General features: G+C 39.2%; 1 protein-coding gene across 1 annotated transcript in view; it reads left to right on the top strand.

Moving 5' to 3' along the window:
* ITGA2 (integrin subunit alpha 2) overlaps positions 1-12762 on the top strand; it is a 77733-nt gene that overhangs the window by 10216 nt on the left and 54755 nt on the right. The window contains exon 2 of the mRNA XM_089486165.1: positions 9662-9785. Coding sequence (XP_089342291.1) covers positions 9662-9785 — 124 coding nt within the window. The remainder of the gene's footprint in view (positions 1-9661; positions 9786-12762) is intronic.

The raw sequence follows: 12762 nt of genomic DNA, 5'->3' as shown, positions 1-12762 counted from the left end.
CCCCCAAAAAAAAAAAAAATAAACATGATGGACTCTCTTTTCTTGCACATTTTAAAGCAAGAATTTAAAATCCCTTGAGTCCTAGTTTTAGGGAAACATTATTGGGGGGGGGGGGTTATAAATAAAGTTAATAATAATAAATACATCTTAGGTTACTTTAGTAGTATATTTGCAGGGAGTTGAATTAGATAGTCTTTGGGGTCATGCTGGTCATTGGCTGTAATAATAAATATCATATTTTTCATTGGGGTCAATTCAACTCTACAATTATATGAGAAGTAGGAAAGTTATGTTATAAGCTCATGACATTTGGTTCCTGATCAAATCCTGTGTTTGAGGTGGGATGATTTTGCAAGACAAAAGCTTCATGTGGAAGCTCCCTAAATAATCAGGACAAAGCAAGAGATCATTGTATTAGTGAGACAATAGGACAAGTTTTACAAATTTCATTCAGGAAAAATGTAAAGGAGAGGAAGTACTCTATATATTTTATATGCTGCATTTTCTTGGCATATAGGCAGTTACTTTCAGATTTCTTCAGTTCTTATTGCTGCATACACATATAAATACAAATTCATGTCTGTAATATTAACCAAGTGATTCAAAGCAATTAATTATCGTGCAGTGGAAGGGGAGGGATGGGAGATGGACGTATGAGTTTGTTTTTATTTTTATTCAGAAGGCCAGACCAAGCTGTTAGCACTCCTAAAAGTCTCGAACGTTCACAATTCACTGTTGTCATTTTCGCTTACTCAGTTCAAAGTTCCCTTTGTTTGGCTCTGTGCAGGCTTGTCCCCATTTCCATGGTTACCATGTTAAAATGCAGACAGGACACAAGCTGCATTCCGATCAGAGTTGTTCATGAAGCTCCTCCATCCCTGCCACCAGCATATGTTTGATTGTTTTAGGGCAGCAGTACTCAAACTTTTCCTTTTTCATGGACCATTGAAAATTGCTGGTGATCTTGGCAGACCACTTCAAAAACCGTATTTGTTCTGGAAATCAAAGCAAATTCTTAACTCATATCATGTTTTTACTGTGTGCTACAGCCACTTGAATGTCATGGAATAGAAGCAGCACTTTCTTAATCTTTCTTAATGTATGTACTTCTACTGTGATAAAGTTTGTCTCAGTCTCATGTGCCCCTACAGTCTGATTCTATGCATATTTACCTCCCAAAAGTGAATCGTTTGACTTATGCCTAGAACATGGAAGGCCACCTACAGCTATCAGCCTAGTTTCATGCAACCATGGACCTTCTTTTTGGCAGACCTGATTTTATATAGATGGTAGCAATAGTATTTGTACTGAGAGAGAGATGGGAAGACAGAGAGAAGAATGATGACTTGAGGACAGCAGACAGCAGTCTGTGCAATTCTGCAAACTGCATCTATATTTTGTTCTGGTCCTGCCCATTTTGGCTTTGAATTTGCTTGCAGATTAACCCTTAGGAAATATTGCTATGACCGGGGGGGGGGGGGACCAACCCCCTCACCCCATGAGAGTGTCCTTTCATTTTACGTCACAGAGTACTATCATAGGCATCTGTGGTCAAATTTGTTTTTGAATATTTTTATGGTCTAGGTTTGTAGACATAGCAGTGCATGTGGTTCTCACAACTCATCTTTAAAATTTATTAATAAGCAGTAATATTATAAAATAAAACACTTTGCTTGCTTGCTTCATTACAAAATATATTAGAGAAACATTGTGGAGAGGTGTAGTTGTACAAATTAGGGTTACCTGCCGGATGGTGATGTTGCCACTGCTTCAAGAACAGCATCAGTTTAAAGGAAAGGCCACTCATTTGACCACAGGAAGATGCATGTGACACAAACTTTTTTTTTTTAAAAAAAAGTTATTAACAAGAAACATATGACAGTTTTTGGTTGTATTGTTATTTCTGGAATTGACATTTTCATTTCACTTAAACATTTCATTCTTCAGAAGAGATCTAATTTGGTGAAGTCTTTAATGTTGATAGCTGGATTGGAAGGAATCCAAAATATTAAAATATTTTTTAAAAATACCATTTAAAACTAAAAAAAATAGAGCCATTATTCTCTTTCAGCTACTTAGTTATGTATACTTCACTGAGTAAACTGGCTTGGCCTGACCACCCCTCCCCCCCCCCCAAAAAAAAAACCCATGGAAACCTCATTTACCCATGCTCTGTTTGTTGGCAGAATGGACCTCCTTCTCCCCATAGAGCTGATGCTCAGAAAAGGAGGGTGAAGGAGGGGAAGGTAAGTTTGTGGCAAGTGTCACAATTGTGACTGAGTAGTAATCACAGATTTTAATCAGTTGGAACAGAGGGGCCAAGTAAAGCAGTTTCCAACCAACCACTTTAAAGGCAGAGCGTTTAAATGATGCATACCTCCACTGTGGGCGGAAACTGCACTGAAGCCACTCTCCAGGGCTAAAAACTGGAGCAAACAGAATCCAGGATATTTCTGCTCAAGGCAGAAGATGCGTATCTTTCCCCATGGATATAAACAGCCCAACATGAGTGCGAGCTGTGGGAAAGCAAAAAATGAAAGTGCAACAACTCCAATGGATTTAATCACAGTATACACAAACCAGACACTCCAACAGGGGGGGCATGTAGGGGGGGGCCTCCATGATTGTGCTTTGCCATGTATAACTCACATACTGATGCCTTTTGCAAGCAGAGCACTGCACATGCGACTGTGTGGCCAATCAAAGGTGCAGCCATGCAATGGGGTGGCATGTAGGCAGATGCAGGAGACACTTGGTAGTTGCCAGTAATGTATTTGTGCGATGGCGCATATGTATGATGGGGAGGCAACAAAAAATTACCCAGTTGCACGACTTCATACTGCACTGTGCATTTAGCCCATGCGTATTCGGCTCATCTTCAGAATGAGGCATGTAGGGAATGGGGGTTCGACTGATTATGGGGGAAAGCTGCTTTTTCCTGCTTGTCTAGTTCAGCCTTCAGTTACCTAAATTTATTCATCCATAATTTCTCTGTATTGATCCCAGAATCTTCAGGGGCAAAATTATGCTTTTTTTTTTTTGTATAATACTTCTCTTTGGGGCTTGTAGGAATTATTGTTTATGTGCCACTACCAGAGCGTAAAGGCATTCTTCCATAAGGAGTACCTGTGATAATTTTCCCTGTTCCATTGCCAAGTATAAACACGTGGCTCCTCACCACTTTGCCTATTCTGTCTGTGACTCCTTTGATGTATGGTAGAAATACGTGGACACTTTCACCATTTGGAGCCATGGAGAAGAAGATCTGACTGTGTTCCTGAACCATCTGAACAACATCCACCCCAACATCCAGTTCACTATGGAAAAAGAAAAGGAAGGAACACTGCCATTCTTGCATGTCTTAGTCATCCGCAAACCGAACCAACGTTTGGGTCACACAGTATACAAAAAACCCACACATACAGACTGATACCTGCACAAGAACTCCAACCATCACCGAGAACAAAAAAGAAGCACAATCAAAACACTGGTAGACAGAGCAAAATGCATCTGTGAACCACACTTCTTGGAAGATGAACTGAAGCAACAGACAGAATAGGCAAAGTGGTGAGGAAGCACAACATGCAAATGGTTTACAAACCGACGAAGAAAATCCAGCAAATGCTTCGCTCAGCCAAGGACCAGAGAGACCCTCTCACAGCCGCAGGAGTTTACCGCATACCATGAATCTGCGGACAAGTCTACATAGGGACCACCAAATGCAGTGTGCAAACCAGAATCAAGGAACATGAGAGGCACTGCAGACTGGGCCACCAGAAAAATCAGCAGTAGCAGAACATGCCACAAACCATCCTGGGCATAAAATTCTGTTTAAAAACACTGTAGTAAAAGTAAACACTGTAAAAGTACTGGACCATGCCAAATACTATCATGTCAGGATGCTCAGGGAAGCCATTGAAATCCACAAACACCTGGACAATTTCAACAGGAAAGAGGAATCCCTTAAAGTAAACAAGGTTTGGCTACCGGTCCTGAAAGATAGCAAGATAAAGACTCAACAAATGCAAATGAGAAATCTCCCTGGGTCAGGGGTTTCCCAGCAGACAGTGAGCACTAATCAAGCAGATACTAATCCTCTTGTGTAGACCCTCACACCCTGAGGACTGCAATTAGCAACAAACATATACATGCAAATCACTCCTGCCTTTCCAGGTCACACAATATATATAGCCAAGTCCTTTCCAGGCAAACATTCTCTGAAGATGCCAGCCACAGATGCTGGCGAAATGTCAGAAAGAAACTCTGCTAGAACATGGCCACATAGCCCGAAAAACCCACAAAAAACTATAATATACTTTGCTTCAGAAATGTGCACAGTACAAAACCAATTATAAAGCATGCCTGAATTCATGCAATCATTTTAATGAGGTGAATGGCCAAAAATATACAAAATTTAAAAGTGTGCATAAACGTGCTTTAATCAATGCAGAAAATGCATATATCTCGCTTAGATTTCTGTAATGCGTCCTACATGGGGTAACCCTTGTACCAAGCCCGGAAGTTTCAGCTAGTACAGAATGGCTAGATCGCCTTCTCAGTAGTGGCCCCACAAATCTGGAACAGTCTTCCCGAGGAGCTCCGCCTTATCACCCCCCTGGAAACATTTAAAAAGAGGCTTAAAACCTCCCTCTTCTGTCAAACCTTCCCCTCTGGAAAATGAAGTTGTGTATTCGACTCTCTGCCTCACCCTATTGAATGTCTGTTTTAGATTTGTATAGTGTATATTGTGTTACTGGTTTTTATCTATTTTTATGACGTGTTTGTAACTGGTTTTAATTCTGTGTAAACCGCTTTGATCTTTTGGAAAAGCGGTATATAAATAAAAATTATAATTTATTATTATTATATAGGTCTGCTTCCTACTTGAACTTACATACTTGTCATGAAATGAAAAATATATACATTAATACAAGATGTTACAAGCAATTATCACCCATCCCCCCGCCTCTGAAAAATTATGCAAGACTGCATTTACTTTTTGGAACATCTTGGGTATATTGGAGAGCTGCCTATTTTCAAGCAGCCCCACAGAATTCTAATGTTTGTTTTTTTGTAGAAATTTTGTACACTATGATTCAGTGTTTTGATCTGAAGCGTTAAACAGCATTAAAAGTTTGAGTACCACTGGCCTAGTGGATCAAAAGTGCATCTGTTCCAGCATTCTGGGTGTTTGTTTGTCATAGCCAATGGGATGATAATTGGAAGCCCAGGAGCAAAATACAGTTATTGAATGCAATAACTCGCTCCTAGTGTTCGGGTTATCTACTGAGACATATAATATGTATAGATTATTCCTCTGTACATTTTTACCATATGGATTTCTAATTGTGTTCATCAGTGGGATGTAAAGGAGGTTGAGCAGAACAGAAAGATTTCATCTTGACCGTATGTAAGATCATACCTACACTCCAGTTTAGAAAAAAAGTGTCAACTTAATATGTAGTTATCATACTTATAAAATGAAACAAAACTTGAAAAACTTATATACTTTGCATTTCAGCAATATATGACAGGTTAAGTCTCTTAAACAGAATTCTGAAATCCAAAATATTTAAAAAAAAAACACACCATGGGTGGCTGAGAGAGTGACACCTTTGCTTTTTGATGGCTCAGTGTACACAAACTTTGTTTCATACACAAAATTATTTCCAGTATTGTATAAAACATTTCCCTTGTGGCTATGTGTACAAGGTGTCTATGGAACACATGAATTTTGTTTTTAGACTTGGATCCCATCTCCAAGATACCTCATTATGTACATGTATGCAAATACAGGTATTCAAAAATCCAAACCAATCTGAAATTCAAAACACCTCTGATCTGAAGCGTTTTGTATAAGGGTGACTCAACCTGTATTTGACAGTTATAGGAGCTTATCACACTCTAAATAATGTGACATCCCTGATGGGATGCAGTCACTTTTTGGGTTAACAGCAGGTATTATTGTAGTGAAATTGCCACACCTGCCACCAGGCGACGACATCCTGAGTCCCAGCCACACTCAGCCAGCTGCTTTACAAAAACAGGAGCTTACCATTTTTTCAAAGCAGCTGGCTGAGTGTGGCTGGGAACTGAGATGCAGCTGGGTTCCAGTTGGTCAGTGGCGGCGGCAGCAATTTTACATGCGATAATGCCCACTTATATCCCCAAACGCAACTATCCAGTTGGGGATATGTTGCATTATTTCTAATGTGATAATCTCCACAGTCTTACAGTAGCCATTTACAAATGTATCTGACAACAGTTTTCAAGTGTGGAGTATATCTGTTCAGGTTTCTAGTTAGACAACTGTGCTCTTTTGGGATACTCTTCCACCACATCTCTGGTTTTGTGACCTCTTCCCCCTGCAACAGCTTGTTTCACTATTACTATATAGAAAGTATAAGTCTTTGGAAAAACACTTATAGGAACATAACTGTAACTTGTTCATAGTACTATCAAAAATCATAGCTAGTAGTCTGCTCTAGGCAATTGCCCTGAGTTGGCATTCTATGAATGTAACTTAACAACAACAACAACAACAACAAAAGGTTGGTGGAGGAGAGGCCTTGCCATTCATTCACTAAAAATAGTAGGAAGCAAACTTAGCTATTCCATTCTTACTATATTCAGTACAGATTCTGGATATGTTTTCCTGCTTGCTGCAGTTTAATTGAAAAGTACCAACTGGAAAAGGTCATAGTTTGCCTTTTTGAATGACAACACAAAATATTTGCCAATTAAATTAAAAAGATTAGCAGAATTCTAAATAATCTGCAGAGAACAGTACATCTTTGAATCAGTACTTTTATTTAATCAGTTTGCAAGGAACAAATCTGCTGTCCTTGTAACTAATTTTAGAAAATGTAACTGGGTCTTTGTTTTGTCATTTAATTGTAGTGAATACTCTTCTAATGACGCAAAAATTTTAAAATTTATTTATGGACCTGCATTTAATTAATATTAGGTATAGGGATTCTTGGGTTTGTACATACAGGTTGAGCATCTATTATCTAGAAATCTGAAATCTGTAGTACTCCAAAATCCAAAATTGTCCACATGGGTGGCTAAAATGACACCTTGCTTTCTGATTATTCAGTGTACCCAAACTTTGTTTCATGCACAAAATTAGTAAAAATATTGTGTATAAAATGAGCTTCAGGCTAATATGTACAAGACATTTACAAATATAAATGAATTTCATGTTTAGACTTGGGTCCCATCTCCAAAATGTGTTGTTATGTATATGCAAATATTCCAAAATCTCAAAAAATCCAAAATCTAAAACACTTCTGGACCCCAGACATTTTGGATGAGGGAGACTCAACCTGTATTATAATGGCAGGCTAAGTAGTTTTTAAAATCTAGATTCTTACTGTGTTTCTTAGATTCCATTCTGCCAAACAAACCAGGGTGTTGTTGTTGTTTTTTTTATCCAAATACAAACTAGTTAGAAGCCATCATTTGGCTTGTTTAAGCCTCCATACTACTGACCCATTTGTTGAACTGTAAAGGTAACTCTTCCCAGTCCTAGCAAAAACTCATAGCTGAAGATTTCTAATAGCATTATGCCAGTCTTTGTTGAGTAAGTTACATATCCAGTCGAGACTATTGTACACACCACAGCCTTGACTTGTCTGGGAATCACATACATGGTTGATTAACCCAAGGCGTTTTTATCTGCAGATAGTCTGTGTCCTGATTAAGAAGGTCCCCATTTCCCACAACAGAAATTGTTTTGTCCTTGGCAACACTAAATGGTGCAGTAGTTTTTCCTCTTTCCTTTCTTATTTTTTAACTTTCATGAATTCATTTTTGGCCATTGGGCATAGCTTGAATTAATCGGCACATAAACTGTGAGTGTTATGTGCATGTACTGTGCATCTTAAAAGTCACCACTTCTAAAGAAACAAACAGACCAGATGTATTTACAGTGAGTGAAAAGTAGCTGTCTGGGCTTCTGGTTTGACCCCTGCAGTTCCGGACAGGATCATAAGGGGTGTTTCCACAGATGTTTTTAAAGACCTTTACTGTAATCAGGCCCTTGTATCTACAACATCAGTAGAAGGTCTGTAAATGCTTGTGAATGATGCAAAAAGGAGTATTTGTAAAATTCCTAAATTATTACATCTGTTTGTACTCTCCCTCCTACACAGTTCCAGGCCAGCAATTCATGACACAGGAAGTCATTTTTGTAGATATTTAACTTTATTCAATATATTAGTTCACTCCTTAGCAATGTTTCGAAAAAGCCATCTTTTATTGCTATGTTTTAATTTATTAGCTATTATACTTCCTGTAAGTGTTTTGAATGATGGTTAATAAGTATATTTGTGTGTACATAGAATCATAGAATTGTAGAGTTGGAAAAGACCACAAGGGCCATCCAGTCCAACCCCCTGCCATGCAGGAACTCTCAGTCAAAGCATCCCCAACAGATGGCCACCCAGCCTCTGTTTAAAGACCTCCAGGGAAGGAGACTCTACATGTGTGTATGTGCCAGCATTGCTATTAATAATAGTAGTTATACAGAAAGGCTAAAATGAATTCTTAGCAACAGGCTGAAACAGAACAAGAAGAAAGTGACTTAAATTTTACAGCGGGACTCTCCAATGTGGCATCCAATAGTCTCCATTGCTCCCAGTGATGCCACCTGTGGTGGCACTAAGGTTGACAGTTCAGGACTGATCCAGGCCCTGACATTTTCTGGCCCAAACTTGAAACCTAGGGACATCCCCTTCCAATGCCATTGAATGTTATGCATTAAGTAGCAACCACTGCTGCTCCTAGCTTGTTAGTCAAGGACACACTGAGACATAATGTACTTTCCTGTTTGGAAATTAAGGGGGAAATCTTAGCTACAGCATTTCTTCCCAGATCAAAGGCTTTCACAGCTGGCATCCATAGTTTTTGGTGGGGTTTTCAGGCTATGAGGCTGTGTTCTAGAAATCTATTCCTGATATTTTGCCAGCAACTGGCTGGCATCTTCAGAGAATGCTGGCATGGAAGAGATTGGGGGATATATTCTGTTGGTTGAGAGGAAGTGATTTACATATTAATCTGTTGCCATTCAACAACAGAACAATGCACAGATCTGAAGATGCACACTTGTCTCCCACCTGGAGATGACCTATGAAAACTGGAGATTCAGGACTACACTGTCTCAGCCTCAGAGGAAGGCAAACCCTCTCTAAAGAAATCTTGCCAACAAAACCCCATGATAGGTTTGCCTTGGGGTCACCATAAGTCAGAAATTACTTGAAGGCAAACAATGACAGCACTGCTTTTTTTTTTTTTGCACTACCAGCTTAAAAAAAATTAAGTAGCAGGTGACTGAAAAGATTTGATTTGAAATTTCAGAAAGCAGCCAGCAATTTGTGGAGGCAATATTAAGCTAGCATTACCCCATTGTATGGCAACAATTTTCAGACCATTCTGCTCCATCCTAAGAGTTAGAAACAATTTTTTTAAAAATGAAACTGAGATGCTGAATTCTGATATAGCTGCAGCTGTTATACCTGTGCGGCGCCACTGTGGGAATGTGGAATATACTCAAACTATCATGGCATATAAATCATATACTGAGTGGAAGTGGTATGCAGAAAGGGAATAATGCATCAACTTCTTAATTGATTTTTATGATATTACTTCCTCTTAACAGGTATTTATCAGAACTGTTGTGAAGCCTACAATGTTGGGCTCCAAGGAGCAAAAGTATTTTCTGGCCCCTCGAGTGAGCAATTTGGATATACAGTTCAACAGCTTTTAAATGAAGATGGCAAATGGTAAGCATTTTCTGTTCTTCACTTAGAGCTAATTCAAAAGATGCCTGGGTTGTAGCTATGAAGCTTTGTTTAAATGTCCTCTAAAGTAATAAACTGTGTCTTTGACTTTTGTGGATTTGATTAATATATTCGGTCTAGGAATCTCTATCTAGGAATCTCTAGGAATCTCACAACTTGGCTGTAGGTAGGGAAGAAAATTAAAATAGGCTAAACTTCTTTGGGATGCAGATAGGTTTTTAGTAGCTAACTTTCCAAGTAAAGGTATAATTAATGAATGAACTATTGTAATCATTAATTAATAAGAAATAATAAGAAATATTATTAATATTAATTCTGTCCTCCTCCTCCGCAGCCCGGCTCTTTCCCAGGAGAAAGCTCCTCTATGGAGGAGGCTGGGAGTGTGTGTATTCACTCATCCTCATCCTCCATAGCCCAGCTCTTTCCTGGAAGAAAGCTGGATGGTGGAGGAGCCTTAAAGTCCTTGCAGGCCACCCAGAATCCTTTGGTGGGCTGCAAGTGGCCCATGTGCCATATTCTGTGCAGGCCTGCTCTAGTGTAACTCTCTGCCAGAGGTCATGCTGGAGGACATAGAGATTACTAGAGAAGATGTCTCTAGGAAATTGTTGGTCCCCCAGCACAGCACTGTGGTCAACCTCTAACAGACGTTGACTATAGACCTGTGCTGGAGGACCTAAAGATTTCTAGAGAGGTGTTCTCACAGGTTACCCCCCCCCCTTTTTTTTTTTTTTTAAAAATCAGTTTTTCCACTTTCACAAGAGTCCTGCACCCCTAACCCATGTAAATATGGAGGGCCCACTGTATTGTTAAGAGAATCACAAGATATTCTATTTCTGTTTTAGATTTCTAGTTTGTTCCCCCACCAAAAGTCTTGTGATTTAAAAGGAGGCTTTGAAACTGTAAAGTAATAACTAAATAATAAAATACAATAACACAATACTATAACAGCTCAAAATACAAAGTAAAATAAATGGACTAGTGTAAAATAACAGAAAAGAAATTTGGAAGAATGATCACTGGGTGACATTGGACCAATACTGGCATTTCAGTCTGATCTATCTCACACAGTTATTATTATGTGAATAAAGTGGATGCGGGGAATCAGATACACTGCCTTCAGCTCAGAGAACAAAAGGCAGGATATATGAGGGAGGGAGGAATACTGTGATATAAAAAACAGAGCTGTCAAGGAATATGTGTTTTAATTCAGACTTTCATGGATATCTACCTCCCAAGATCAGTGCAGACCTTATGCTAAGTAAGCTTTAGCTTTAAGGCACAGGCAACAATCTGCAAGATCATGTATACTTCCTTTCCCAAGCACTTCCTCTGGTTTGGATGAATTCTCCTTATCCTCCCTGTTAATCCAAAACCTCGTAATGTTGTCGGATTTGGTCATGTTATTTGTTCTGATGTTTCTGTAAACCAGTCTGAGCATCATTTACCATGGGAAACTGGCATACAGATGTGGCAGTAGTGATGATGCCAGGTGATGTAGTGGTGGTGGTGATGATGATGATGATAAAGAATTTGAAGCCCTAAAGTTATTTGACACTAGGATGATTTGGATGAGATGGTGATAGCCTGTTCCCTTTTTTTAACTCACTGTAAAAAGATGGCTAGTGTAGCACCTACATGGTCCTAACACCAATGATCTTTACCTGGGTTCCAGGTATCACTTCCAAGGTTGCTTGAGGACCTCTGCTCTCTCCACCTCACAACCAAGTAGTTACACTGTGTACTGGATGTGGCTGTTCTATGTTGCTCTTTACATCTTGGGTTCATATACTGCCACAGCTGATTGACCAATTGCTCCTGTGTTCTCCTGTCCTCTCCCCAGCCATTATAGAACTGAAAGGTTGCAAATCTCTGATTCAGCACTTCTGCTGAGAATTTCTTGATAGCCTACCCATATCTCTGCTATCCAAGATCAAAGCAAGCGAGCTGATAAGTAAATCAAGGACAGATTAACAGTTGTTGAGAATCCAAAATCCACGAAATAGTGACACCTTTATTGGACCAACCAAAATGTAAAACAAAGTAAAACAGTTTCTAAAAAATTAACTATTTGGCATGTTTTACCAAAATGACACTTGAAAAAGTTTCCTACTACAAAAATATGGAGGGTTTCTGTATAAATTCAGTGCTCTCTGTCTAACGGAGGAGCTTGTAGCTTTACAAAGGATGGAGGCAATTTGGATCTCAAGAGGAACATCTCTTTTTGCCTTGAAAATATATTTTATTTCCTGAAATACCCACACTGCCAGAAGAAGGAGGGCCCTGCCTGCATGAAGGTCCCTCCATGTCTCATGAACTGAGAACAGCTACAAAATTAAAAAATTAAAAAATGCAGGCTTGTGAATAACATTATCATAATTTCTTCTCCTCCTGTATGGTTCTGAACACTTTGCCCGATCAAGAAGCCAGTGGGCTTTCAAAAGCTTGCGGTATGTATTTTGTACATTTTCTTTAGCCCAATAAAAGTATCACTGTTTTGTGGATTTTGGATACAGAATTTTTACATTTTGTTTTGGTGCAAAAGCCAGTAAACGTCTGTTCCTTTTTCTCTTGAGGAACTAAGCTGTATTTAGATTTGTTGTTGTTGTGTGCCTTCAAGTAGGGTGATTTGTCTTATAGTGACCCTCTCATGCTGCCTTGGGACTGCAAAGCTGAAGGGTAGCCTATACTGTCTGCTGCCATTGGCTATAAGAGAAAAGATATCTGCAAAAGAAAGACTGCTAGCTACTGTGGATTGCCCAAGGTTCAGAATCCTAAAAGTGAAAGCAGTCCTAAAGAGCAGGCAGCCTTTCCTCCTGTTGCTACAGTAAGTCTGCTGCTATAGCACTCAATGCCCATCCAGCCACTTCTAAAAAAACACTATCAAAGGAGAGTCTGCCACTTCCAGGACAGCCTCTTGTTATGTTGAACATCTTGGGATATTCTGACATTGAGCTACTAG

This window comes from Sceloporus occidentalis, unplaced genomic scaffold (genome assembly GCF_023333645.1).
Source record: "Sceloporus occidentalis isolate IW3139 unplaced genomic scaffold, rSceOcc1.0.p SCAF_1, whole genome shotgun sequence".
In the NCBI taxonomy this organism is placed as follows: domain Eukaryota; kingdom Metazoa; phylum Chordata; class Lepidosauria; order Squamata; family Phrynosomatidae; genus Sceloporus; species Sceloporus occidentalis.
The sequence above is the reverse complement of the archived record's forward strand: the minus strand, read 5'-3'. Positions and strand labels throughout refer to the sequence as shown.